Source organism: Corythoichthys intestinalis, chromosome 12, assembly GCF_030265065.1.
Source record: "Corythoichthys intestinalis isolate RoL2023-P3 chromosome 12, ASM3026506v1, whole genome shotgun sequence".
NCBI lineage: Eukaryota > Metazoa > Chordata > Actinopteri > Syngnathiformes > Syngnathidae > Corythoichthys > Corythoichthys intestinalis.
The window spans coordinates 17,446,340-17,472,707 of record NC_080406.1 but is presented as its reverse complement, the minus strand read 5'-3'; the positions used below and the strand labels follow the sequence as shown (position 1 = coordinate 17,472,707).

The window sequence follows — 26,368 nt, the reverse complement described above, 5'->3', positions numbered from 1 at the left end:
AGGGTATAAAGCTCTCAGCTCAATCACTTTTGTTGCCTCGTTTGCTAGCTTTTAGCCACATACGAAGCAAAATGGACTTGATTGTAGGCTCCTCTTCTGGCTCAGCAGGTCCAAAGACATCGCCGCCTGCAGCACATAGCCAGCAGCAGGTAAATGGTGCTGGGCTGCTACTGATATGTGCAAACACTTCAGTAATGGCGGCCAACCACAAGAGGGTGACATACACAAATCTCGACTCAAATTAATTAAGAGGCACAGGCTAGATTGCGGTCATTAACAAATTGTTATTTCTCTGCGTCCCGGTTGCAAATGCGCCACGGACCAGTCCCGGTCCCCCAGCCGGATGGTTGGGGATCCCTGATCTAAAAGACTAAAGGAATAAAAATTCAATCAGTTTCTTATATGGCATGTTTTAAGGTTTGAAGTACTATAAATCTTCCATCACTCTTGGTTATTGGACTGTTACTTGGGGTAATACGAATACATACGTACATAAAAATGGTAATAATAAAAAAAATATATATAGAAAATTATATTGACAAATACAGTACAACAAAAGGAATTGTTTTGTTTTGGAAATTTACAAAAATCTTTATCTAAAAAAAAATCTTATATACTTCCGTTTATTTTTTTAATCTTTTAACAATGTTTTTATTTTAGTATTTTGCCAATTTTTAGCTGTATTTTTTCCAAATGTAATTTTCTCTTTGTAGTATTTTCATATTTGCACGATTTTTTATAAACTTTGGTATTCTTCAAATAGTTTATGTATATTTGGTAAATTTAAATTCAGGTGTAAAGGGTGTTTAAATTATAAAAGAAGCACAAAAAACAGTAGATATCCTTTAAAAAAAAAAAAAAAAAATTTTTTTTAATATACAGGGAGATTAAAAAAGAATGTGCCAAAATCATCACGCATTTATTCATTTTAAAATCATTGAAATAGACTGCATAATTATTAATTAAGTAATTAATAATTTAATAAGAATTAAAATAAGAATTAAAAGTCTTTTTAAGAAGTATGTAATTTTAACAAATTAAAAGTCATACCGGCTTGATGTTGTCCGTGCCGCTGGTGGTGGTCACATTGAGCACTTGTAAAGCATAAAATAAAAACTTGCTAATTATTAATTTTTGAAATTATTATTATTTTTTTTAAATATTCCGCAGTGGTTTTGGCACATTCTTTTTGAATCACCCTGTACAGTATATATTATGTATTCTAATTTCTAAATTTAAAACAAGTGGGAAAATGCACTCGTAGACAAAAAGTCATATCGTGAAAATGTGTAAATTTACTATAAACTGGCAATCAATTCAGGGTGTACCCTGCCTACTGCCTATAGTTAACCCCTGGTGGCCGAGAGGTGTCATTGCATGTAATTCACTTTCCTATATATATATACATATAAAAGTTGTAAAGCAATAAAACTTCAACAAAAATGAATGAAATGAACAAAAAAAAATTTTTTTAATAATGGGTCAGAATTATTTTTCGAGCACCTTAGATGGTCATTTGCTTTGCATATAATTAAATATATATATAAACATATATATTAGGGGAAAAAATTGATTGAAATTTTTTTTTTTTGATTGAAGAAACTTTTTTTGCGATTGAATGATTTAGACACAAATGTCCTAATCATAATATGGCCCAAACACAAAAAAGATTGCTTCAAAGAAAACTTAGGTGTTCAAATGCAAAATTTTCAATCTCAAATATTTTTTCGCATTCAAAAACTTTTTTTTGATTGAAATTTTTCCTTTTTTGATTGACGTTATTTTCTTTTTGATAATCGGTTTTTTTTTTTTTTTTTTTTTTGAAGCAACTTTTTTGATTGAATAATAAAGACAAAAATGTCCTAGCCAAAATGTGGCCCAAACACAAATCAATATTACTTCAATCAAAAAAGTTGCTTCGATCAAAAAAAAAACTTGACTTCAATTAAAAAAAAAAAAAAAAAAAAAAAAAAATCAAAATCAAATTAATCAAAAAATCAAAAATAGCTTTCACATGCATTTTTTTGAGTTTCAAATTTATTTTTGCATTCAGGCACATTTAAAAAAAAAATTGAAACGACATTTTTTCGGTTGAAAATATATATTTTGTTTGAAGCAACTTTTTTTTTTTTTTAATTCAAGCAATTTTGTTTTTTGATTGAATAATAAAGACACAAATCTACCTCCATATGGCTCCGCCCAGGGGATACAATTTTTGACTGGGGTAACTACATTGGCACGACAACGGTGGGCGTACCATATTCAAAGGATGACTATCTAGGCAAAAAGTATTGCCTAAGCAGCCAGATTTAGAGTTCCCCTCAAGAATGATGGGAAACAAAAAACGCTCATTGTCAACTTATCATTATAAATATTCTTGTAAGTTAATTTTATTGCTGACAATGCGTTTTGGGGTCATCAACATGTTGTGCCCCCCTGCCCCAAAAGTCAAACTCCACCTATGACTGTAATATGCTCCAGCACCCCCGCGACCCTCGAGATGATAAGAGAAACGGAAGATAAATGAACGACTATAAACACATCCCTACTCTCTGTCCGTGAATGCATCGTAATAGCGACCGGTTTATTCGTTCGGGCATTCGCCTCCACATCCCTTCCTCTTCTTCCTCCTCCTCCACTGTGAAGGAAAAAAAAAACTGGCATTTCCATTGGCTCTTTAGCCAGCAGAGGAGGAGAAAGAACGGGGAACTGCTCGAATTCCTCAAAGCTGCTCAAATTTCCTTCAAGCCGCCGTCCAGCTTTCTTCCTCCACGACCGACGGACATCCACTCGGTTCCACTTCGCGCCTCCATCGAGGAAGCTTTTCGCTAAAAAGGTAATGTCACATAAAGAACATGACACTAAAGTCGGTTAGGAATACTTAAAATCAAGTTTCAATGGTGTTTTAAGCTTGCTAAATCTGACACCCCCCCCCCCCCCCCACGACCAGATGTTACGGGGTGTTGCTGTGCTTTTTCTGCTAGCTCTGACGCTCGCTCACGCAGAGGTAAGTTTGGAATGATTTACAACTTCAAACCTCCATATTTTCACATTTCTTGTCCCCAAAACATACGCCGAATTACTAACGGCAACGAAATACGTCCAAATGTTTATACTAATATGATGTTTCAGACGTTAAAACAATGTTTTTACATGGTTTTCCAAAATATGCATAACAGCTGTTGGACTTTGGTGATAGACAACGTTTCTTTCCAAAATCCAAAGACAGCCTCCATTTGTAAAGTGGCTCAGGAAAGGGGGCTATTTATAAAAGAGTGACCCTGAATGGCAGGCAGCTGTGAAAAGAAAAGAAGGAAGGTGGGTTCTTGTGTACATTTCATCAATGCTGCTCCACCTCCACTTCGCACTTCAGTTGGGGATGCTTGCCTGTGAGAATGCCAGCTGCTCTAATAGTGCCTTAACAGTGCTTTTGGGTGGTCCATCAACCCCACTGTGTTTGTTTGCGCCTTAAAGGGGGGGAATTAAAAAATGCTTGCCTCATAAGTTTCAGCGCTATGAGAAAAACAGTAAAAATGGGTATGGAACAATGGATGATCTATGATGTGAGTGTCGTTTAGAAGATAAAAGAGCAGACACACAGGTGGTGTTTCATGACCCCACTGGGTTGAACACCTGGCAACAGGAGATAAGTTCCTACAGAAACACAATGATGACATGCACTGACCCTAGTACCGTAGTAGACAAATCTTTTTTAGTGTAGGGAAAATGTTTTTCAGTGGGTCCCTGTTACCACCACAATGTTTTGAGGTTACGATGAACACCCCAGTGAACTTAGTAGTAAGTGTAACAACATTTTTTGGCATGACAAAAGAAGACACAATCACTTCTACAGTGATCCCTTGCTAATTTGTACCCTCAGTCCATCGCAGATGTTTTTTTTTCAACAAAAAAAATAAAATACAGATGAGCTGTCCCGATCCGATCACGTAGTCTCACTCTCCCTCATGCTGCTTTTCTTCGGCAGGCAGCGCACTGGAGTTGTTTAGTAAAGTTAACGATGATTGACAGACGTTAAGGTTGGATCTTGCCAGAGATGCTTGGAAGCCGAAACTTCAAAGCGCTACATGTGTCAATCATCGTTTAGCTTGTTAAACAGTTGCTGTGGCAACTCATTGTGTCTAAGTGAGCAGCTTGAGCGGATTTGAGTGGACTCACTGAATGAAGCATTTCATAAAGACAAGCATTTTTCTACTTTATTCTTGTTTAAAAATAATTCAGTGGGACAGTAACATGTTTGAAACTTATCATAATTACGTATTATATTTGAGGTGCTTAAAAACCATTCATTAAAATATATATTCACAGAAAAGTTTTCTTTAATTATACTTTTGGGGGGAAAAAAGTGAAAAAACATGTCTTAAGTTTATCTCTTTCCAATGCTAAATCTGAATAAATACATTGAACACACACACACAAAGTTTGCCAAAACGTTGGGCAAAAGGTCCGACTCATAAAAAAAAAAAAAAAAAATTGGGGGGGGCTACTTAGCGTTTTTTCACTTATCATGGTGGGTTCTGGTCCCCATTAACCGTAAAAAATGAGGGATCACTGTATTTGTATTCTATATTTATGGCCATACAAATATTTAATAAGGGTGTAATGATCCGTGAAGCCACTTGTCTCAAATCAAATCATGGTATTCTTCGTAATATCGCCACACATTGTATCGTTGTCCAAATATTGTATCGTTATGGAAATAATGATTCATACCCTTAATTGTGTGTAACGATGCTTTGATGTGGATGGATGCCAGTGGCGGATGCTGGTCTTTCAATGCAGGGAAGCTCAAAGTGTGTCCGCCTGTGAGTGCTTTGTGACAGTGGAGGGGCTCAGCGGCACCTGTTGTTCGGTAGGGAAAGAAACTAGAGTGCCAGAAGTCAAGTCTCCAAACACAAGTAGCTACAATAGAAAAAAAACACCAGAAATAGAAGCTCGATTTTTTTGCTAGACATTTTTAACAAAACAAGGGTCGCTAGGACGATTGTGAAGTCTCAGAACAAAGGATTAAAAATTGAAAAATGCCTCCCGCGAATGTTGATACAACAACATCACTGATCCGCTCATTTTGCTGTCAGTTAAAAGGGTTTGAGCCTCAGACAGATCATCCAATCATCATTCTTCGGCAACAAAATAGTCAAAAACGTCAATGTTGCTTTGTTTTTTCTTAGAATAGAACTTGGTGTGTTAAATGTCATGTGTACATAATATCATATTGAATCTGCTGAAGAACGTTTTGTACTCTTAGCATATATCATATCATTGTCGAAATAATCCATACCACATTGTATTGTTGTCATGCAATTGGCGATTTACACCCCTATTAACTCATTCACTCCCAGCCATTTTCACTGGTGCAACACTCTTCGCTCCCGGCCGTAAGTTCATATGTTTTTCCATTCTTTAGAAAGCAGGATTAGAAAATAGCTTAGTTTGAGCAATTTTCCAATTTCTGATGAAAAAACAGAGAAATTGAGCTTTTGTAAAAGCATGCATTTCAAACATAACTTTGACTTTAACACAGTTATTTTTTCCTTTTGTGACATCCCAAACATCTGAATAATGTTTTCCTTCTACAAAGTAACATAAACAACAAGACAAATAGAGCTTTTGATAGCAAAGTAACAATTTATTTGCACATTGCTGGACTGTTGGACTGGGAGATGGCGCTGTTGTGGTCGCCGCGGCTGTCTCAGCGGATGGGGTGGGCTTTTCCCTCGTCACCGCCTGTAGTGTCTCATCAAGGTGGATTGTTTTGAGTCTTTCTTTTGTGGTGACCACTGCCTCATGGTGAAGTCCGCCTGGGTAACTTGTGTAGGGCATGTTGTGTTCCTGGGGGGGAACTTGTTTGGCTGTGCGCGTTTCCGGCTGAGTCGCCAGACATTGGAGGGTGCGGGGGACGTGAGCGGCCGAGGACGGCGGCGCGGGCAGCACGGACTCAACGGCATCGTCTGCTGCACTGGTGGTCCTGGTCGTTCTGTCCAGCTCCTGGCATCCCGGGCGTCCTCCCGGTTGTTCTGCTCGGTCGTCCGCCGCCTGGTATCCTGGACGTCCTCCTGGTCGTCGCACTTGGTCGTTCGTCACCTGGCATCCCGGACGTCCTGCCGGTTGTCATGCTCGGACTTCCCGCGCCTGGCGTCCTGGACCTCCATTCGGTTGTCTTCCGCCGGCGCTTCGGCTGTTAGGCCCGGCCGTTCGTTGCAGGTCTTACCAAATGCGCTACTGCCCTCCATTGGCCAGTTTTATTGCTTTATAATGGATTTTCAGCATTGTGCTTCGGAGTTAAGTTGCATCAGAACCTAGAAATGTCTCTTGTGAAAAAAACTTAAAAGACGTCTTTGGGCCAGTGAAACAATTAAAAATAGAACGTATTTATACGTTTTTGACAGCAGTTGAGTTGATGATGTCTTTTATCCAACATTCTTAGGCCTTGTGTATGACTAAACTACACGCTTGGTGAAAGATAAGGCCTAAGAATTCTGACTTGCATACATATTTTTGCTATTCTTACACTGACTAAAGAACCTAATTGCAGTGACAGCAGGTCACCAAGTTGACCATGTGTTAAGATGTCAAACTTATCAGCTTGAAAGAAAAACATGACCTTCTTGACGAAGGTAATAAAGCAAATACAAGCAAATTGTCTGCAGCCCCAACGTTTTGGATAGTCGCCATTAATGACTCACCCCTGTTTTCCCCTCCATGGCTTACCCCCACCTTTGCCAGCCGCCCTGGAGAATGCGCCATTGTTTGCGCGCCTTATTCAATTCCTGCGAGGAAAGGCTAGCTTCGGCCACAGTTTATCCAATGAAGCCGCTAGCCAGTTAATGGGCCGGCATCTGTTCTCCCAAGGTAATTACTCTGATAATATACGGCCTGTTGTCTGGCTGTGGGAAGGGCGTCAACTGGCATACCAGTGTGCTGTCGAAAAGAGGTCAACAAGTCTGTGCGCTTTCATTTTAAAATACTTTTGTTGCCCCTACCTGTGCACGATGTAACCGTTCACCAGCTAATCATACTCACATGTTCTGGTCTTGCCCGTCTTTATATAATTTTTGGCTGAAGGTATTTAAGACAATTTCAGAAATATGTGACGTACAAATAAGTCCAGACCCCACCATAGCGCTGTTTGGGACATTCTCATTTGTCTTGGAATGATCAAAGATGGATCAGGATAGGATTGCCTTTGTCACCCTTTTGGCAAGACGATTGATTCTACTTGCATGGAAATCTCCCATCTCACCCTCTCACACGCTTTGGATTAAATCAATCATGAATTGTGTCCATTTAGAGACGATCCGGTGTACGCTCAGTGGTTGTGAAAATAAATTCTATGCAAGGTGGACCCCTTTCCTGGTGTATGCTAAGGCCTTGAATTTCCCTCAGATTCCAAAACATCGACTTGTTCTACTTTTGTTGTTTTGTTTGTTTTCTTTTCCCTCTCTCTTTTCGTAGGTGACATTCGGTATGAGGCCGCTCCTCCAGCTGGACCCAAAAGCTCATATATTTTTTTAAGTATACATTAGGGCTGCAGCTAGCAAATATTTTAGAAGTCGATTAATCGATAGACTAGGTAGTTTGAATAATCGAGTAATCAGATAAGGAACATGAAAAATTAAAATACCTGAGCTGAGGTTCAAGCGGTATTTTTCTTTTTTAAATGAGGATCTAAGTACAACAAAAGAACAATTGGCTAACTTACATACAAAATAAATGGTTCAGACACATAGTCCCACAAAAAATGGCTAAATACACCTATAAACTAAATTATGAATGCATTAAAAAACATTAGCTCAAACAAAAACTTAGCTTACATTGGTCTTAACAGGGAGCAGCTGGATTCAGCCATGTGAAAAGAGGCAGACCAGAGGGCAGTGTATCCACCTTAATCAATACAACTAAATGCAAACACTTTCAAAATAAACCATTACAACGTCACTTTAATTAAACGAATACTCGAAGCAAGAAAATTTAATTCGAATATTTTTTTCTAATCGAATACTCGAGTTAATCAATTAATCGTTGCAGCTCTAGTATACATTGTTGGATGTAGATTTTTGGGGAGCACTGTGCGGGCTATTTGTTACTGCTGAACTACGGAGACATTTCCCTAATATACAGTATATTTTTTTGACCGACGAGGTGCTGTTTGTGTGTAGAAGTGTGTTTTTATTTATTTATTTTTTTGCATGTATGGGTTTTTCTGTTTGTTCTTTTTGTTTTAGGGGGTATGTCCTCTAATATATTAATGTTACATAGTTTGCAAGTTTGATTCTATTGTTTAGGAATGTATGTTCAATTTAACTGGTGACTGGAAAACAATAAAAAAACAACATTAAAATGAAATACTTTTTTGGCATGTGTCATCAAACATAGTCTGGAAAACATTATCCCTGAGTGTTGTCCTCGACAAAATGAAGGATTGAGAACCTTTCAGAGCTATTGAGTGCAATAGACATCCGATCCATAGCCTGAATCATAACCATGTTAATAAAATTAGTAAACCCTTTAGGAATTCAGTAAGTGAGCTAAAAACATTTTAGTGAAGAAAATCTACAATAGAACACTTTACAGAAATCTCCTGGCGAAAGATGGTCAGCAGTTGTTAATATTAACTAGGGTTGTTCCGATCATGTTTTTTCGCTCCCGATCTGATCCTGATCGTTTTAGTATGAGCATCTGCCGATCCCGATATTTCCCGATGCGATTGCTTTTTTTTTTGCTCCCGATTCAATTCCAATCATTCCCAATAATTTTTCCCGATCATATACATTTTGGCAATGCATTAAGAAAAAAATGAATAAAACTCGGACGAATATATACATTCAACATACAGTACATAAGTACTGTATTTGTTTATTATGACAATAAATCCTCAAGATGGCATTTACATTATTAACATTCTTTCTGTGAGAGGGATCCACGGATAGAAAGAATTGTAATTCTTAAAGGATAAATGTGACTTTGTATATTGTGACTAAATATTGCCATCTAGTGTATTTGTTGAGCTTTCAGTAAATGATACTGCAGCCATTCAACCCAAATGCATGATGGGAAGTGCAACCATGACTGTGCGCAGTGGTACCAAATGGATATATCTTCTCTGCGTTGGGAAATAACATAGGGTGATAAGAAAAAGATCAACTACTATCTTACTTCCCCACATTGCTTCCCACGAAATTTCTAATTGTTGAGAGAGGGATTTTAAGGCTTTAGCCAATTAAAAAAAGGCTTCAAAGGCTGCCAAAAGTCTCTCTACTCATTTTACGTTGCCTATTAGCTCTATGTATATGTAAAGCGGTGCCATCATAGATTGTACGCGACAATGCGTGAGTGGGTAGTGCAGCGCATGCGTCAGTTGCGTTAAATATTTTAATGTTATTACCGCCGTTACCGCGATAAATTTGATAGCCCTACTTTAAGCCAAAACTAAAGACTCTGAATGAGTGTAATACATTTTGTGTGTAACGTTAAATACAATTAGAAAACGATTTAATTAAAAAATATATATATATACATATATATATATTTTTTTTTTAAAAAAGGCATGTCCGACATTTTTTTGCCGATTCCGATACTTTGAAAATGATGTGATCGGACCAGATCGATCGGGACATCTTTAATATTAACCATCTTTATCAAAATCAAGCAGTAATTACATTTTTGTTGCCAAAAATATCTTTATTTTTGTTTTACAGTCATGCGACACCCATGTCTACACTGAACACGATGTGTGCGTCTGACCATATCAGTGTTTATGTAAAAGTGCACCTCTATAGCCACATCCGTTATCCTGTATTTTTCGCAGTGACAGAGCCGAATGGTTAATTTACCTAGAGAGGCCGGCAATGGATCATGAAAATTGCAGTTGTCAAGGCAAGCGCGCACACCGGTGCTAGCCTCCTAGGCTTCAGCAAGCAGCAGAACAATGAGGACATGCCCAAGTAGATGTTGGTTCCCTCGTTGGCGCACCATAGGCGCTTCTCTTGCATCCAAGGTGGGCTAAAAATATCTGCCCAGGTGGGGAGAACATGAGCATGTGTGAGGGAGGTACGCTCTGTCCTCTGTCTTTATCAGCCTGCTCTCATTACTGCGGATAGACATGCAGTCATGCAAGCCGGTCAGAGACTAAACAGAATAGGAGCAGAGGCATGTTAATGAGTTAAATTCTGCCCTGATGGTGCTACGGTTGTTGTAAAATGTTTGAGAAGCATGCAGTTAAAGGCGACTTTTCTCCCTCAACTCTGTGGAACTTTAATTTCTTCCACACTTTTTGTGCGCTAACAGACTGCTCCTTTGTGTTGTTGCTTTCCCGTAAAATAGAAAACACGTGAAGAGTAAGCAACATCCCGTGTTAAAGAGTCTGCCCTCTGTGGCCCAGATTCGAAAAAGACCACAACAGAGACGATTTGAAAGAGGGATCCAGTTTAATATAATAATAATCAGTTTTGGCAAGAGCGTTACTTTGCTTAAGTGGGCTACTCACTTGTTCCAACTGTAAACCCTAATGACGGCCTCAAAGGGTAAGCGAGAAGGGCAGGGTATGTTGTCATTGCTTTGGATTGCATCTTCGTACAGACAACTCCCATCTGCTGGAAAATTGCAGAAAACTGAAGAACAGGGATGACTGTAAATGGTAAATCCAGTGTACTTGGGGATGGGCAAAACTGTAGTGCTGTGCGATAAGTGGAAAAAAAGTATCACGACATGGGCCATTTTATATCACGATATCGATATGCCACGATTTGGTGAAAAATTATTCAACAGCTATTACATCATTCCCCTCACCCACTACATTTTGGGGCATTTATGGGCAGTGTTGTTAATAACGGTGTTAGAATATAACGGCGTTATTTTCTTCAGTAGTGAGTAATCTAATTAATTACTTTTCTCATCTTGGCAACGCTGTTACCATTACTGAGGCAGGAAAGGCGTGCGTTACTATGTTGATTGACTGACGCGGGAAAAGTCTGAGAAAGACGGACTCATGGAGACGAGAGAGCAGAGCAGGAGTGGGGAGGAGGCAAGGGAGTGTGACGCCATTGCAAACGCGATGGTACTATGCTAGGTGTCTCCAATAATACCTGACTGTAGCCGATAGCCTACAAACGACGCCCTCATGATTCTTCTTTAGATACCACATATATACAGAACTAGATGCAAATGACAGACACGACGGCATTAGCAACATATATAATAAAGAACTAAATGCATTAGTAAACAGTCGCCATCTTAAAGCAGTAGACTTCTTATGAAGGTTGTGTTGTAGAGAACCTTCCTAGCGAACCTAAGTCACTTTTTATCTAAAATGCTCCTAAATCGGCAAAATTTAACTTAAATCTATCTTTAAATGATGAAACAGTTTTAAAACTTATGACTTAATGACTTCCACACATACCAAAGGTTGTTATCGAGTTATCACAATATCCGCAATACCCCTGTGTCTAGGTAAGTTTAGGGTAAAGAATTAGCCTAGGGCCAATTGTCCCAAAAACCCTCTAAACTTCGGATTGTGTGACCTGTTTTTTTTGTTTTGTTTTTTTTTTTAGACAAAAAAAATCACGAAAATTATCACCAGCTACTTTGTCAAGTAATTAATTACTCTTACATTCAGGTAACTGAGTTACTAACGCAATCACTTTTTGGGAGAAGTAATTTGTTATTGTAATTAATTACTTTTTTAAAGTAAGATTAACAACACTGTTCATGGGTCACTTGCTGTATATTTTGGGTCCGTTGCAGTTAATTTTGAGCAATTTGAGGAAGGTTTTCTTTTTTCTTTGTAAAAAAATAATGATCACCATTTGAGATTTTTTTTTTTAAGTAAGGAAGAAAATAATTATTAACCAACCTAAGCCAACCCACATAAATATTTAACTCATTTGGCTGCCTTTGATAGTGCTAGATATCCAATTCCTTTTGACTGGGAACATTTGTTCATACAACCCCCCCCCCCCCCCCCCCCCCCCCCCCCCCCAGTCATCTCTTCCAATCCTTTTGACTGGGAACATTTGGTCATCCACCCCTCCCAGTCAAAAGGAATTGGACAGCTAGTGCAGTCAATGCCACTGCAAGATGAGTATTCAAAGCCTATCCTCTGAATATAAATGAATTGGATGTCTATCGTTTTCAATGGCAGACAATGAGTTTAGCAAAGAAAAAAGTGAAAAACATTTTTTTTTTTATTCACTGATTTTTTTTTTGTTTGTTTCATCATTAAAAAAGCACAATAAGGGGAAAAAATAAACATCATTTGTAGTGCTGCAACGATTAATCGATCAACTCGAATAATTCAATTAGAAAAAAGATTTGTTTTAAATGTTGCCGCTTCTAGTATTTGTTTAATTAATTTGGCGATGTCATGGTTTGTTTTGAACGTGTCTGCACTATGTTTTATTGATTTGGGCAGATACACTGCCCTCTTGTGGCAACAGTGAATACGAAATAACTCATTTCACTTGGCTGAATCCTTCTGCTCCCTGTTAAGACCAACATGAGCTAAGTTTTTCAGTGAGCTAATGTTTTGCAATTCATACGTAATTTAGTTTTTGGGTATATTTAGCTGTTTTTTTTTTGTGGAAATGTGTGTTTGAACCTTTTGTTAAAAGCATTGTAAAAATAAAAAAAAAAATAAAAACTTCGCATTTTATAGCATTTATGCTAGCGGACTTTTGCTATGTAAGTTAGATAATTGTTCTGTTGTTGTACTTAGAGCCTAGATTTTTATACCATTTAAGGCTCAGCTCAGGTATTTTAATTTTTTATGTCCCTTATCCGACTACTCGATTATTCGAATGAACTATTTCATCGATTAATCAACTGCTAAAATAATCGATAGCTGCAGCCCTAATCATTTGTTATTTATATTATTTATGTACATTTTGTTAATAGAAAAACAACCAAAAACAGTAACAGATGTGGAGCTGGTCCTTCCTTCATGTCGTTGAATTGAAATGCTCTCATATGTTCCTCAGCCCAGTCGGCAACTCCTTCCAAATTTTTTCTCAAGACCGTCTCCCTTTCTTTGTCGACCGTCTTCCCCTTACATTACGAGATCTTGAACATAGCGGCCTAGTGAGCAGAAAACGAGACTGCAGACGGGCGTGACATCATCTTTGCATTCCTTTCACACTGAATAAGAAACATGATGAAGACTATCAAGCAGATGGGTGCAAACTGTTTGTTGCCAAGGATGCTTTTCTTTCTGCGAGGTTAATCTCAGTCTACGCCTGTCCCCAAGTGAACGCCCGAGACCGCCCTTGCTGTTTATCTTTTCTTCGACCTCATTATTTCAAGGACATACTTTATCTTTCACCAAACAGAGCGGAAGAAACTGTTGGATTTCGTCAGTGTTTCCAAGGTCCTCAGAAAGCTGTAAACTGGACAAGGAATGCCACTCAAGTCTGATTTGAGATGTATGAAGTTGTAAAGTTAATTAGAAGGCAACATCTAGAGGTGTTTTAATTATTGAGGGCAAATCCTCCAGCTTTAATGACTCCACTCTGTCAGTAACACATGAAAAGTTGCTCGCTTGAGATGCTTCTCCTCACGCATTGGGATTTAGGCACCAGTTTGCATATATTTTACACCAGGAAACTAGTTCACACTTGGAAACAGTGTTTCATTTGTCTTGGGTTATCCTTTGGGGAGGCAAATGAAATCTCTGTTTAACTGAACCCATGTCCAAAAAGCTGGAGAAACAATGGGGAAGGTGGGGGGGATCAGTCACAGCACTCTGACCTAGATACCGACCAGATTTTGGCTCAAGACAAACCGGGTCAGACCCCAACTGAGGCAGAACATTGCTCAGGAATGTGTTCCATACTTTCCCGTTGTTGGTCTTGACAAGGTCCTTCACCGCTTGATATTTTGCTAAATCTTACTTTTGTAGTTTAAATACCGAAATCCAACGTTAGAACTATTTAGACTGGCTGCGCATAATGCCAAATAGATCGGACTTCTATAGTCGTCAATGGCATTGAAACATGCATTTCACCTCTTTTTTCCAGTGTAAACTATCAGAGCAGAACCATAATGAAGAAAATCTGGAGAAAAAAAACATCACGTAGTGAGATTCTTCAGCACTCAATAGCCACTTAATCCATGATGAGCTCTGTGATGAATCACAAACTCAAAAAAGATTGAACTTATAAAAAGAAAATTGCCTCTGGTGATTGATCACATATTGTTGGGATGAGAATAGTAATCCTTGCTATGAATACTCATGGCAATGTTATTGGTCTCTGTTCAAGAAGCACATTTACAGAACATTAAACATTCCATACTATAGAGGGTATCTGACTATAAGTTGCAGATATCTACTTTTTATATGGTATGTTTACTTGAATATGTGACAGAGAAAGATTTGCTACATCAACAATTTCTTTATTAACCAAATCTTTGTCATTTATATGCGGCGAAATCGTGTCACAAGCACCACTGGTGTGTTTACAGTCAGTCTGAAATGACAAAAACACTTCAAAAACTACAGTGGTGTGAACAAGTATCTGAAACTTTCGGAAATTCTCACATTCCTGCATAAGATCGCCATCAAATGTGATCTGATCTTTGTCAAAATCACACAGATGAAAAAACTGTGTCTGCTTTAACTAAAACCACCCAAACATTTACAGATTTTCAGGATAGTATGGAAACAATGACAGAAGGGGAAAAATAAGTAAGTGAACCATCAAATATAATATTATGTGGCCCCCTCTTTGGCAGCATTAACTTCAAACCAGACGTTTCCTGTAGCTGCAGATCAGTCTGGCACATCGATCAGGACAAATCTTGGCCCATTCTTCTCTACAAATTCGCTGTAGTTCAATCAGATTCCTGGGATGTCTGGCATGAATCGCTGTCTTTAGGTCATGCCACAGCATCCCAATAGGATTCAAGTCTGCACTTGGCCACTCCAGAACGTGTATTTTGTTCTTCTGAAACCATTCTGATGTTGATTTACTTCTGCGTTTTGGATCATTGTCTTGTTGCAGCATCCATCCTCTTTTTAGCTTCAACTGTCTGACAGTCGGCCTCAGATTTTCCTGCAAAACATCCTGATAAACATTTGAATAGTGCTGCAACGATTAATCGATTAACTCGAGTATTCGTTCTTCGTTTAGAAGTTTTTGTTGCTTAGAATATTTGTTTAATTAAAGTAGCGTTCTTATAGTTTATTTTGCAAGTGTTTGCATGTCGTTTTATTGATAAAGGTGGATACACTGCTCTCTGCTCTGCCTCATTTCACATGGCTGAATCCAACTGCTCCCTGTTAAGACCAACGTAATCTAAGTTTTTGTTTGACCTCATGTTTTTTTAATGCATTCGTAAATTAGTTTATAGATATATTTAGCCGTTTTTTGTGGGAATATGTGTCGGAACCATTTGTCAAGAGCATTGTAAAAAAAAAAAACGTTAGCATTTTATAGCATTTAAGCTGGCGGACTTTTGTTATGTAAGTTAGCTAATTGGTCTTTTTAAGAACGTAGATCCTAATTTATTATTATTTTTATACCGTTTGAGGCTCAGCTCAGGTATTTTAATGTTCCTTATCCGATTACTCGATTATTCGAACTAACTAGTTAATCGATTAATCGACTACTAAAATAATAGATAGCTGCAGCCCTACATTTGAATTCATTCTTCCATAAGTTGTCCAGGCGCTGAGGTAGCAAAACAGCCCCAAATCATGATTCTCCCTCCACCATGCTTCACGGTGGGGATGAGATATTGATGTTGGTAAGCTGTCCCATTTTTACTTCACACATGACTTTGTGTGTTACTCCCAAACAATTATAACACTCCAGTCATGTGAAACTTTGAGAGTTCTTGGATTATGGAAGAGTCTCGCTTGTAGGTAATAACCGAACACACACAAAGTGGCAATGTCACCATAACGCTAAGCAAAATTAATGAAAGAAACATGTTAGCATGATGCTAGTTAGCCTGTAAAATCAATGAATTAGAAGCTTTGTTATTAAGCCGCAAGGGTCAAAAGGAGAGAAATGGTAGATTTTTTTGTCCCAAAAATATGGTAAGTATTCATTTGAAATGAATGACAAGAAGAAAGCCATTCATTAGGGCTGGGCAAAAAACGGAAACAAAAAAGGAGCAATTATTTTTTTTCATACCGTCAGATTTTGATTGTTTCCATGATTTGAATGTTCCCGAGCTGTCGGTGAGTGTGTGTGTGTGTGTGTGTAAATATTCGTTCTAAGTTATACTAGGAAAATCAATGCTAATTTGCATTTCAAAATCACCCAGCCTTACTGTTCATATGATAAACTACAACATTTCATGCTCTCCTTGTGTTATCAATCTCAGTGTGGCCCTCGCGGGAATTGATCCCAATTGGCTGTCAAGTGGCATTGGCGGCAGAGAGCCATCGATTGACCTTTTAACTCACAGGAGCGTCACAAAGAAACACACAAGGGCCTAAATGTGCACATACAAGCACAAAATGTCACTGTGAATGCCATTATTGAGCGTCCTGCTACTATGCTAATAATTCCATATCGGAAAATGAAAGAAAGGAAAGACTCAAAAATACATTTGATGTCAATCTCGGCACAGTAGCAATTCAGCTCTATCAGCGTTATCATTACCATCACCTTTTAATCTTGTCAGCTTTTATTTTCTTTCCATTAAGTGGAACAAGCTGATCTCGGTCCAATGACTCTCGGCCTTAAAAGGACAAGACAACGGGAATAAAACAAGGTGACAGGGCAAATTCCAGCAGGCTCCGAAGCTATTTAGAAAAATCATTTAAGCCGACGAATCTTCCCAGAAGCTTATTTTATTGCAAAGAAGAACCGTGAAGGAAAGCGGGTGAGAAGTGGAGGGAAATAAGATGTCAAATATGTTATGGAGATGAGAAAAATGCTAGGCTGGGCGTGCCTTCATCTCTTAGGATACATGGTGATTCATATTTAATGGGAGATCATCAGTTTGAACTGACATGATTCATATCAAAATTAAATACAGCAGTGAAGGCTGCGTCGAGAGAACTATAAACAGCGATAGATACAGTGGGGCAAATAAGTATTTAGTCAACCACCAATTGTGCAAGTTCTCCTACTTAAAAAGATTAGAGAGGCCTGTAATTGTCAGCATGGGTAATCCTCAACCATGAGAGACAGAATGTGGAAAAAAAACAGAAAATCACATTGTTTGATTTTTAAAGAATTTATTTCCAAATTAGAGTGGAAAATAAGCAAGCAAGATTTCTGGCTGTCAAAGAGGTCTAACTTCTAACGAGGTCTAACGAGGCTCCACTCGTTACCTGTATTAATGGCACCTGTTTTAACTCATTATCGGTATAAAAGACACCTGTCCACAACCTCAGTCAGTCACACTCCAAACTCCACTATGGCCAAGACCAAAGAGCTGTCAAAGGACACCAGAGACAAAATTGTAGATCTGCACCAGGCTGGGAAGACTGAATCTGCAATAGGTAAAACGCTTGGTGTAAAGAAAGCAACTGTGGGAGCAATTATTAGAAAATGGAAGACATACAAGACCACTGATAATCTCCCTCCATCTGGGGCTCCATGCAAGATCTCATGCCGTGGCGTCAAAATGATAATAAGAACGGTGAGCAAAAATCCCAGAACCACACGGGGGGACCTAGTGAATGACCTACAGAGAGCTGGGACCACAGTAACAAAGGCTACTATCAGTAACACAATGCGCCGCCAGGGACTCAAATCCTGCACTGCCAGATGTGTCCCCCTGCTGAAGAAAGTACACGTCCAGGCCCGTCTGCGGTTCGCTAAAGAGCATTTGGATGATCCAGAAGAGGACTGGGAGAATGTGTTATGGTCAGATGAAACCAAAATATAACTTTTTGGTAGAAACACATGTTCTCGTGTTTGGAGGAGAAAGAATACTGAATTGCACCATACCCACTGTGAAGCATGGGGGTGGAAACATGCTTTGGGGCTGTTTTTCTGCGAAGGGACCAGGACGACTGATCTGTGTAAAGGAAAGAATGAATGGGGCCATGTATCGAGAGAGATTGAGTGAAAATCTCCTTCTATCAGCAAGGGCATTGAAGATGAGACGTGGCTGGGTCTTTCAGCATGACAATGATCCCAAACACACAGCCAGGGCAACAAAGGAGTGGCTTCGTAAGAAGCATTTCAAGGTCCTGGAGTGGCCTAGCCAGTCTCCAGATCTCAACCCCATAGAAAATCTGTGGAGGGAGTTGAAAGTCCGTGTTGCCCAACGACAGCCCCAAAACATCACTGCTCTAGAGGAGATATTCATGGAGGAATGGGCCAAAATACCAGCAACAGTGTGTGAAAAGCTTGTGAAGAGTTACGGAAAACGTTTGGCCTCCGTGATTGCCAAAAAAGGGTACATAACAAAGTATTGAGATGAACGTTTGATATTGATCAAATACTTCTTTTCCACCATGATTTGCAAATAAATTCTTTAAAAATCAAACACTGTGATTTTCTGTTTTTTTTCCACATTCTGTCTCTCATGGTTGAGGTTTACCCATGTTGACAATTACAGGCCTCTCTAATATTTTCAAGTGGGAGAACTTGCACAATTAGTGGTTGACTAAATACTTATTTGCCTCACTGTATTTTGATGTCTATCGCTGTTTATAGTTCTCACGACACTTTTAAACTGGGATGGCTGGGATTGATGGAACATGTTTCAGTTGTCTATTGCCATCAGTGACAACAAATAAGTAATGAATAAACTCTCACCTCCGAAACAGTGACTTCCACTCGCTGCCCGCCCTCGCATTTCAAATAGATTGGATGAAAAAAGTAGAATATAAATGACTAAAAAATACAAATGAAAAACAATCCAAAATTTAATTCATATCTTATGAGTAGACATGTGCCGATTACCGGTTTCAAGGTATACCCAGGTCTGAAAACATAAATGTTTCAAAACCGCAAAAAAATTCCGTCATACTATCCCGAAGGTATTAGCTATTTCCGATGTCCCAAAAATGCATGGACAAATCCCTCGCTTGCAGCTGCAAGGCTCAACCCTCCCCCACCGGTTTTTGCCCAGAGTCCGTGAGTCAGCTGTGCTACACACGATGGCTGGAGGAGGTGAAACTCCTGAAATTTTTCCCCCCATCGAAGAAAACAAAATCGCTGGTATGGAAATACTTCGGCTTCAGAAAAGTTACAGACGACTGCGGCTTAGAGGAGGAGGGCCAAGTGACATGTAAAACATGGTTTTGGAGGGTGGCTGCAGAGGAGGCAATACCTCCAATATGATTTCGCTTTTTTACAAAATATAAAGGTTAGTGAACACTGTCATGAATGTTTTCCACCAGCTACGAGAGTTAACTCCAGTGTGTTTAGTGTGTCTAGCAGTGGTAAAACATGCAGTGTTATTTTCTCTCTAGCAACTGTCTGTGTTGAAAAAGCGAGTGTGTGTGTATAATGTAAACATGATACGTGTCATACACAGGTGCTTTTTTTTGGAAAATAACTGAATTATTTTTGTTCTGATGATAATATTATAATGTTGAGCTGTGGCTGTGGGTTTAGGCGAGGGGTCAGCAACCTTAGATACTCAAAGAGCCATTTTAAACGTCTCCCGCCAAAATAATAATACCAGGAGCCACAAAAGCCCTTTGACATGTAACATTTTAATGAACTGCAACAAAAAGCCTTTTTTTAGTTTATCTATAGTTTGCTAATAGTCTGCACTATCATCTTCAAATTTAGAATTAGGTTTGAAAACTGTACAATCCAATTTAAATTCAAATCAAGTACTCGTTAACTCATTGGTTGCCATTGATGGTGACAGCTGTCCAATCTTGATTGGACGTTTACTAATGATAAACACATTTCAGTTCATAGCAGAAGCATGAAAAGACCTTTCACTGCCGCTACCAACATTGCCTCTGGGTGGCCATGTTGGTAGGGCCAACATTCCCATCAAAGTCAATGCAGTGACGTTAAAATGAAGTTATAACTTGCTTATTTCTCAACCGATTTTTTTATCAATGTCAAAGGAACTGCAATTTACTCAATGCTTGCCATTGATGGCATTCAATGTCCAGTCCATTTAATTTTTTTTAAAATTTAGCTATGTTTTTTGATGTTGAATGAACAGTAGGGGTGCTGAGATTGACCCATGGGGAACGCCAAAGCTCAAAATCCATTCCCAGTTAAAATAGACTGGACTTTTACTAGTTGTAAGCTTATTAAAATTCACAGCGGAAGAATGATTAGGCGTCCAACATTGTCAATGGCACCGAAAAAGTTCTAAACTTTAGGCTCACCTAAAGGACTGCATTTATTTCAATTTTAATTAGATTTTTTTTATTTTTTTTATTTTAACTTAACATTATACTTATGTTCCAAATTGCTAATATGTTTTGAAAAGTAAAAGGCCTGTTCAATGGATTTTTTTTTTTTTTTAACCCAGATATCTCAAAGTAACACATTTTAGAGCTGTAATTGCAGTACCGTGAAACTGATATTTTGTTTTACGATTATTACATACGTATACAGAATGTACATACCGGTACATGCCTACATGAGGTATACAAGTGTTTAAAGCTTGTAGGAGGGGTCAAAATATGGTCTAAAAAATCTCTATTCTCTATTCTATCTAATCTATTTAATAGATTTTTATCTATTGTGGGTAGTTTCCAAAATGCATCTCCAATAACACAGGATTAGTGTATGGTACAAGTAATTATCAATGACATAGGCAATATTCACATACGCATTACCTGGATATTTGAAGCATTCTGCGTTAAGGTCAAAATAAAAAAACAAATCAAAAGCACTCTGCTGTGATCTCATTATGAATCTCTCCTTTGAGTGGCACTTGTGTTCTCGCCGGTACCTCCTCTCACCATAGCAACAAACCATTAGCATCAGATGGGTAGAGGGCGAAAAAAGCCTTGTTCATTAGTTAAATGTCAGGGTTGTCTGTTGGTTGCTCATCCGGAATTCACTGACTGCTAGCAAACCGGTGGCAAGCTCAAAGCCACAGGGATCACTTTGAAGACCCCCCCCCCCCCAACATTGGATTATTATGTGCGCCACTTTTTAAATCATGCATAGAATTGAACCACCAATCTCCCCGGAGCTGCTCTCTCCACTTTGAGGTGAAAGTTTGCCCCGCTTTCGCTTGTGACTTGAAACCTCCCCCACCTTTTATCCATCTTGTTACATTCAATTATTGCTGAGCTGATGTGAGGCTTCAAGAATTGTTTGAGTCCGCATACCAGACCGCAAGCTCACGTGTGCCGGAGTTTTATTTTTTTCGGCCTCGCTCTTGTTACAGGAAACGGCGCCTTAGAAAGGGGGGAGGAAAAGATTGCATGGGAATAGACCCAAAGAAAAACACACAAGCTAAAGCTCCAGATGTGTAGATACACTCCACTGCACTCAGATGGAGAATGGAGGAGGTAATAGGAGTCATAAAAGCAATCTGTGAGTGTTTGCTGTTTTTTTGTCAGTGACACACCAGGCAAGCAGAAAATGTACAAATAAAAAAAGATAAAAGAAAGAAAAGACATCAAAGCCGAAATAAACAAAGTGGAAATTATGTTCCTCTTATCCTGTTTGCTGTAAACATGCAGTTTGGACTAATGTGTTGAAGCTGAGAGTGAGTGACTCAGAAGCCACTGAGTGGAAGCAGCTACTCATGTCATGTGATGTATTGCCACCTAGAGGAGAAACGTAAGCTAATTATGCGCAACCATTTTATTTTTTTTGCCTGCAGCACAGATTACGATTTTCTTCTCCTGTCAGATTTAAGGCCAAGAAGGAAAAAATGGTAATACATTCAGAGGAGCACAACAGGAGTCCATATACTACTCCAGATAATGACAAAGCAACCCTACTGATTATGATTCATAATAGGGCTGTCAAAATTATCGCGTTAACGGGCGGTAATTAATTTTTAAAAATTAATCACGTTAAAATATTTGACGCAATTAACGCACATGCCCCGCTCAAACAGATTAAAATGACAGCACAGTGTCATGTCTTTTGTTACTTGTGTTTTTTGTCTCCCTCTGCTGGCGCTTTGGTGCGACTGATTTTATGGGTTTAAGCACCATGAGCATTGTGTAATTATTGACATCAACAATGGCGAGCTACTAGTTTATTTTTTGATTGAAAATTTTACAAATTTTGTTAAAACGAAAACATTAAGAGGGGTTTTAATTAGGGCTGTCAAAATTATCGCATTAACGGACGGCAATTTTTTTTTAATTAATCACGTTAAAATATGTGACGCAATTAACGCACACGCCCCGCTCGGACAAATTTAAATGACAGTACAGTCAAATGCCCACTTGTTAATTGTGTTTTGTGGAGTTTTGCTGCCCTCTGCGGGCGCTTGGGTACGACTGATTTTATAGGCTTCAGCACCCATGAGCATTGTGTAAGTAATTATTGACATCAACAATGGCGGGCTACTAGTTTATTTTTTGATTGAAATTTTTACAAATTTTATTAAAACAAAAACATTAAGAGAGGTTTTAATATAAAATTTCTTTAACTTGTACTAACATTTATCTTTCTATCCATGGATCGCTTTAATAGAATGTTAATAATGTTAATGTCATCTTGTTCATTTATTGTTATAATAAACAAATACAGTCCTTATGTACCGCATATTGAATATATATATCCATTTTGTGTCTTATCTTTCCATTCCACCAGTAATTTTAACGAAAAATATGGCATATTTTATAGATGGTTTGAATTGCGATTAATTACGATTAATTAATTTTTAAGCTGTAATTAACTCGATTAAAAATTGTAATCGTTTGACAGCCCTAGTTTTAATATAAAATTTGTATAACTTGTAATAACATTTATCTTTTAAGAACTACAAGTCTTTCTATCCATGGATCGCTTTAGCAGCAGGTTAATGTTAATGTCATTTTGTTGATTTATTGTTATAATAAACAAATACAGTACTTATGTACAGTATGTTGAATGTATATATCCGTCTTGTCTTATCTTTCCATTCCAACAATAATTTACAGAAAAATATGGCATCTTTTATAGATGGTTTGAATTGCGATTAATTATGATTAATTTTTAAGCTGTGATTAACCCAATTAAAAATTTTAATCGTTTAACAGCCCTAATTCATAATGTTTTATACGTCAGAATTCAAGTCGATTGCTGCCTAAAGTTTTCAAGAAGTGAAAAAAAAAGTTAAAACGGATTGGACTTCTAGAGCTGTCAATGGTTTTCTTATCATTCTGACTATTTTGTTATAAGTCATGTATTAATTATACTTAAGCATATATTCTTACAAAAAGCCAGTCTTGAAATACAGATTTCACAAACAAACAAAAACAAAAAACAAGATGTACAATGCAATTTTAGTACAATGGCTGCGAGCTGAAACAGGTTAGTTCACATATCGACCATAAGTGGTCGCCACTGCACTTTTAACAGTATCACCAGGAACAGTTAACTCATTCACTCCCAGCCATTTTCACCGGAGCAAGCCCGGCCGTTTTACTGGATTTTGACTGATTTTGCAAGGCCCACAGAAAATTCTGCCCTATTGCTATATAAACATGGAACCCAGTTGAGCTTTTTGTAAAAGCATACATTTCAAACATAACTTTGACTTTAAACCAGCTATTTTTCGCTTTTGTGACATCCCAAACATCTGAATAATGTTTTCGTTCTACAAAATAAGATAAACAACAAGAAAAAATAGAGCTTTTGATCACTTTTGAAGAAACAGTTTATTTACACATACTAAACTATTGAACTGTTGAACTATTTGCGCACGTAACAACGGGGAAGGCTCTCGGCTGCTCCCGGTTGAATGAGGTGGCTCCCAGTAATCTGATGAGTCCGGATCAAGATCGGTCTCACTTTTTTCATTATCTTCATTGTTGGTTTTAACCTCGGGCTCAGGAGTAATGCAACGTGAGCTCCGCAGAACGCGTGTGGAACCTGACGCTGTTGTGGCTGTCACCGTCTGTCTCATCAAGATAATTTTTTTGAATCCTCCTTTGACGATGGTTTCGTTTTCATTTCCAGTGTCGTTTGCCTTTTTTTGTCGATCGTTCTCAACATTTTTCTCATTCTCACAAGTCTTCACAAGATCCCTCCAACTTCCGTTTCCTGACTATTTTTCTTCACTTCCTTTCTTGGCCCGAGATGAGTTCTTACAAAATGCGCTACTGCCCTTCAGTGGCCAGTTTTATTGCTTTAAAATGAGTTTTGAGCATTGTGCATTGCAGTTTAGGTGCAACAGAACCTAGAGATGCCTTTTGTAAAAAAACAAAAACAAAAAAACAACAACAACAAAAAACATAAAAGTCGTATAAATCCGTTTTTGGGACACTGAAACAATTAAAATTAGAATGTATTTATACGTTTTTGGAAGCAAATGAGTTAAATATGTTTACTTTTTATACTTTCTTTTGTAGCAGGGTTAGCCTGTTGGGGGCGGGCAAGAAAAGCTTGGCGACCCACTAGGCTTATAACGCACCGTGGGGGAAGCAGTAATATTATAACATTAAAAAAACAAGTGGTAATGGTGGTGGTGAAATGCCTGGTGACCCGCCCAGGCTTATAACACAAAGGGAGAACCCATTATAATAAACTTTAACCCTTAGATACACAAGTTACTGGACCCTACACTCTCCCATAAGTGGGTAAAAAATGACCCATATTAGAACCAGTGCGTTTTTATGCCATTTTGTTGAAGAATAATCACTTGTATATTAACTAGTATGATGTTTAGGGCCATCTATCTTTATGATTCAATTAACATTTTTTGAGAAAAAAACAAAACAAAACAAAAAACAGTACAGCAATAGACTTCATCCTTCCTTGTATTTTATTATCAATGATGAAGAGCTCCCATGCATCTTTTTGGTGAAACAGCGGTGCTAAGCCCTTGTGGAGGCACTGACCGATTTCTGAGGATATTGTGGCTCTGTGTTCTGCCCTGGGTGGGAGGTAATTCTTTCTAGTAAGAGCCCTACCAACTCATTCTGTTGCCCATGATTTGGACACTTTCTTCTTCAGAGGACACATAAGGGGAATCTTATGAGTCAGACTGATCCTGTTCAGTTGGCTTTCCAGGTGGACAACTGCCACTGCCACCTGGACCCATTTTCAAATTCGATCCAGGTCACTTCCGTATGTGGTTAAAATCCCATCTGGGCCACATTTGTCCAGAATGTGGCTGCGGTCCGAACTGTCAAGTCCCCCAAATTGTGCATCAGCGTTCGCGCCTAGCTTGAGTGCAGCTTTTGGGGAAGGAGACAACAGTCATAAAAAAATAAAAATGGGTTGAGAAAAAGCCTGACAATGCTCGGTTTTCTCTCTGCTCCAATACTCCTGCGCATGCAGGCCAGTTTGCTCGGCGCATCTCCGACTGCAAATTAAAGCGCCTGTGTGATACTTCAACAGGCTCAATGGACAAAGGCAGTCTGAACGGGTACGCCAAAAAAAAAAAAAAAAAAAAAAAAAAACATGACAAAAAATCGGAATTGTGCATTTGAACCGGCGGTATGAACCTAGCCTTAGTTAGCTAGCTAGTCATGAAGTAGGTTAATTTGTTGATAAATAATAATAAAGAGTCATGAAAGACACACACACAAAATACTATATGGACATAAGACTTACAGTACACGCAGAGGTTGCGCTATACATTTTCGTTGTCTGTCATTTTGACTGACAGGGTCATAAAAATCCGGTCATCATCTATTTTTACCCGTCACTTAAATTTTTAAAATGATAATGGTGACATATTCAATAGTATTTAGTTTTCATTCATTTTTAATTAATATTGTAACGCTTGCTTGGCGGCGAAAAATTAGACACGGAAGTCGTATTTTTCTCCTTCTTTTTCTCTGCTTACCGCCAACAACACCAACAAAACAACAACTCCGCCCCCAAAGAAAAAGAGGCAACTATATAGACCCCAATCACCTACGTCACACAATGATCTTAATTGTGGTTGTCAGCCCAAAATCTTCAAAATATTTATTAAATGCATCTTACCAGATATAAAATGACTACTACATAGTCTGTGGTGATCATTTGGTGCCCAGATTTCTTGTCGAATTACAGCAGTCATCTCGCTCTCCTCTTCGGGTCTCTCAGAATACGGTAGAACTTCAAGTCTCTCCGTCTATCTTCTCTGTTACTGCAACCAACCGCCACACACGCCTTCACCATTTTGATTATTAATGTTAACGAGCAGAAAAACACGCCGTAATAGGAGGCATGTACGTAGCGGTAATGTGTAAACACGACTAGCTGACACACAATATGGCGGCTCCAGTCAGGGGGGCGGAGTTGTGACGTCATGTGATTGGGGTCTATACACAGGCGACAATGTAGTCCACCAATTGGAT

General features: G+C 38.5%; 1 protein-coding gene across 1 annotated transcript in view; it reads left to right on the top strand.

Moving 5' to 3' along the window:
• The first annotated feature begins 2,618 nt into the window (after positions 1 to 2,618).
• Positions 2,619 to 26,368, top strand: part of LOC130927225 (follistatin-related protein 1-like) — a 43,596-nt gene continuing 19,846 nt past the window's right edge. The window contains exons 1-2 of the mRNA XM_057852901.1: positions 2,619 to 2,836; positions 2,951 to 3,007. Coding sequence (XP_057708884.1) covers positions 2,951 to 3,007 — 57 coding nt within the window. The 5' untranslated portion in view covers positions 2,619 to 2,836. The remainder of the gene's footprint in view (positions 2,837 to 2,950; positions 3,008 to 26,368) is intronic.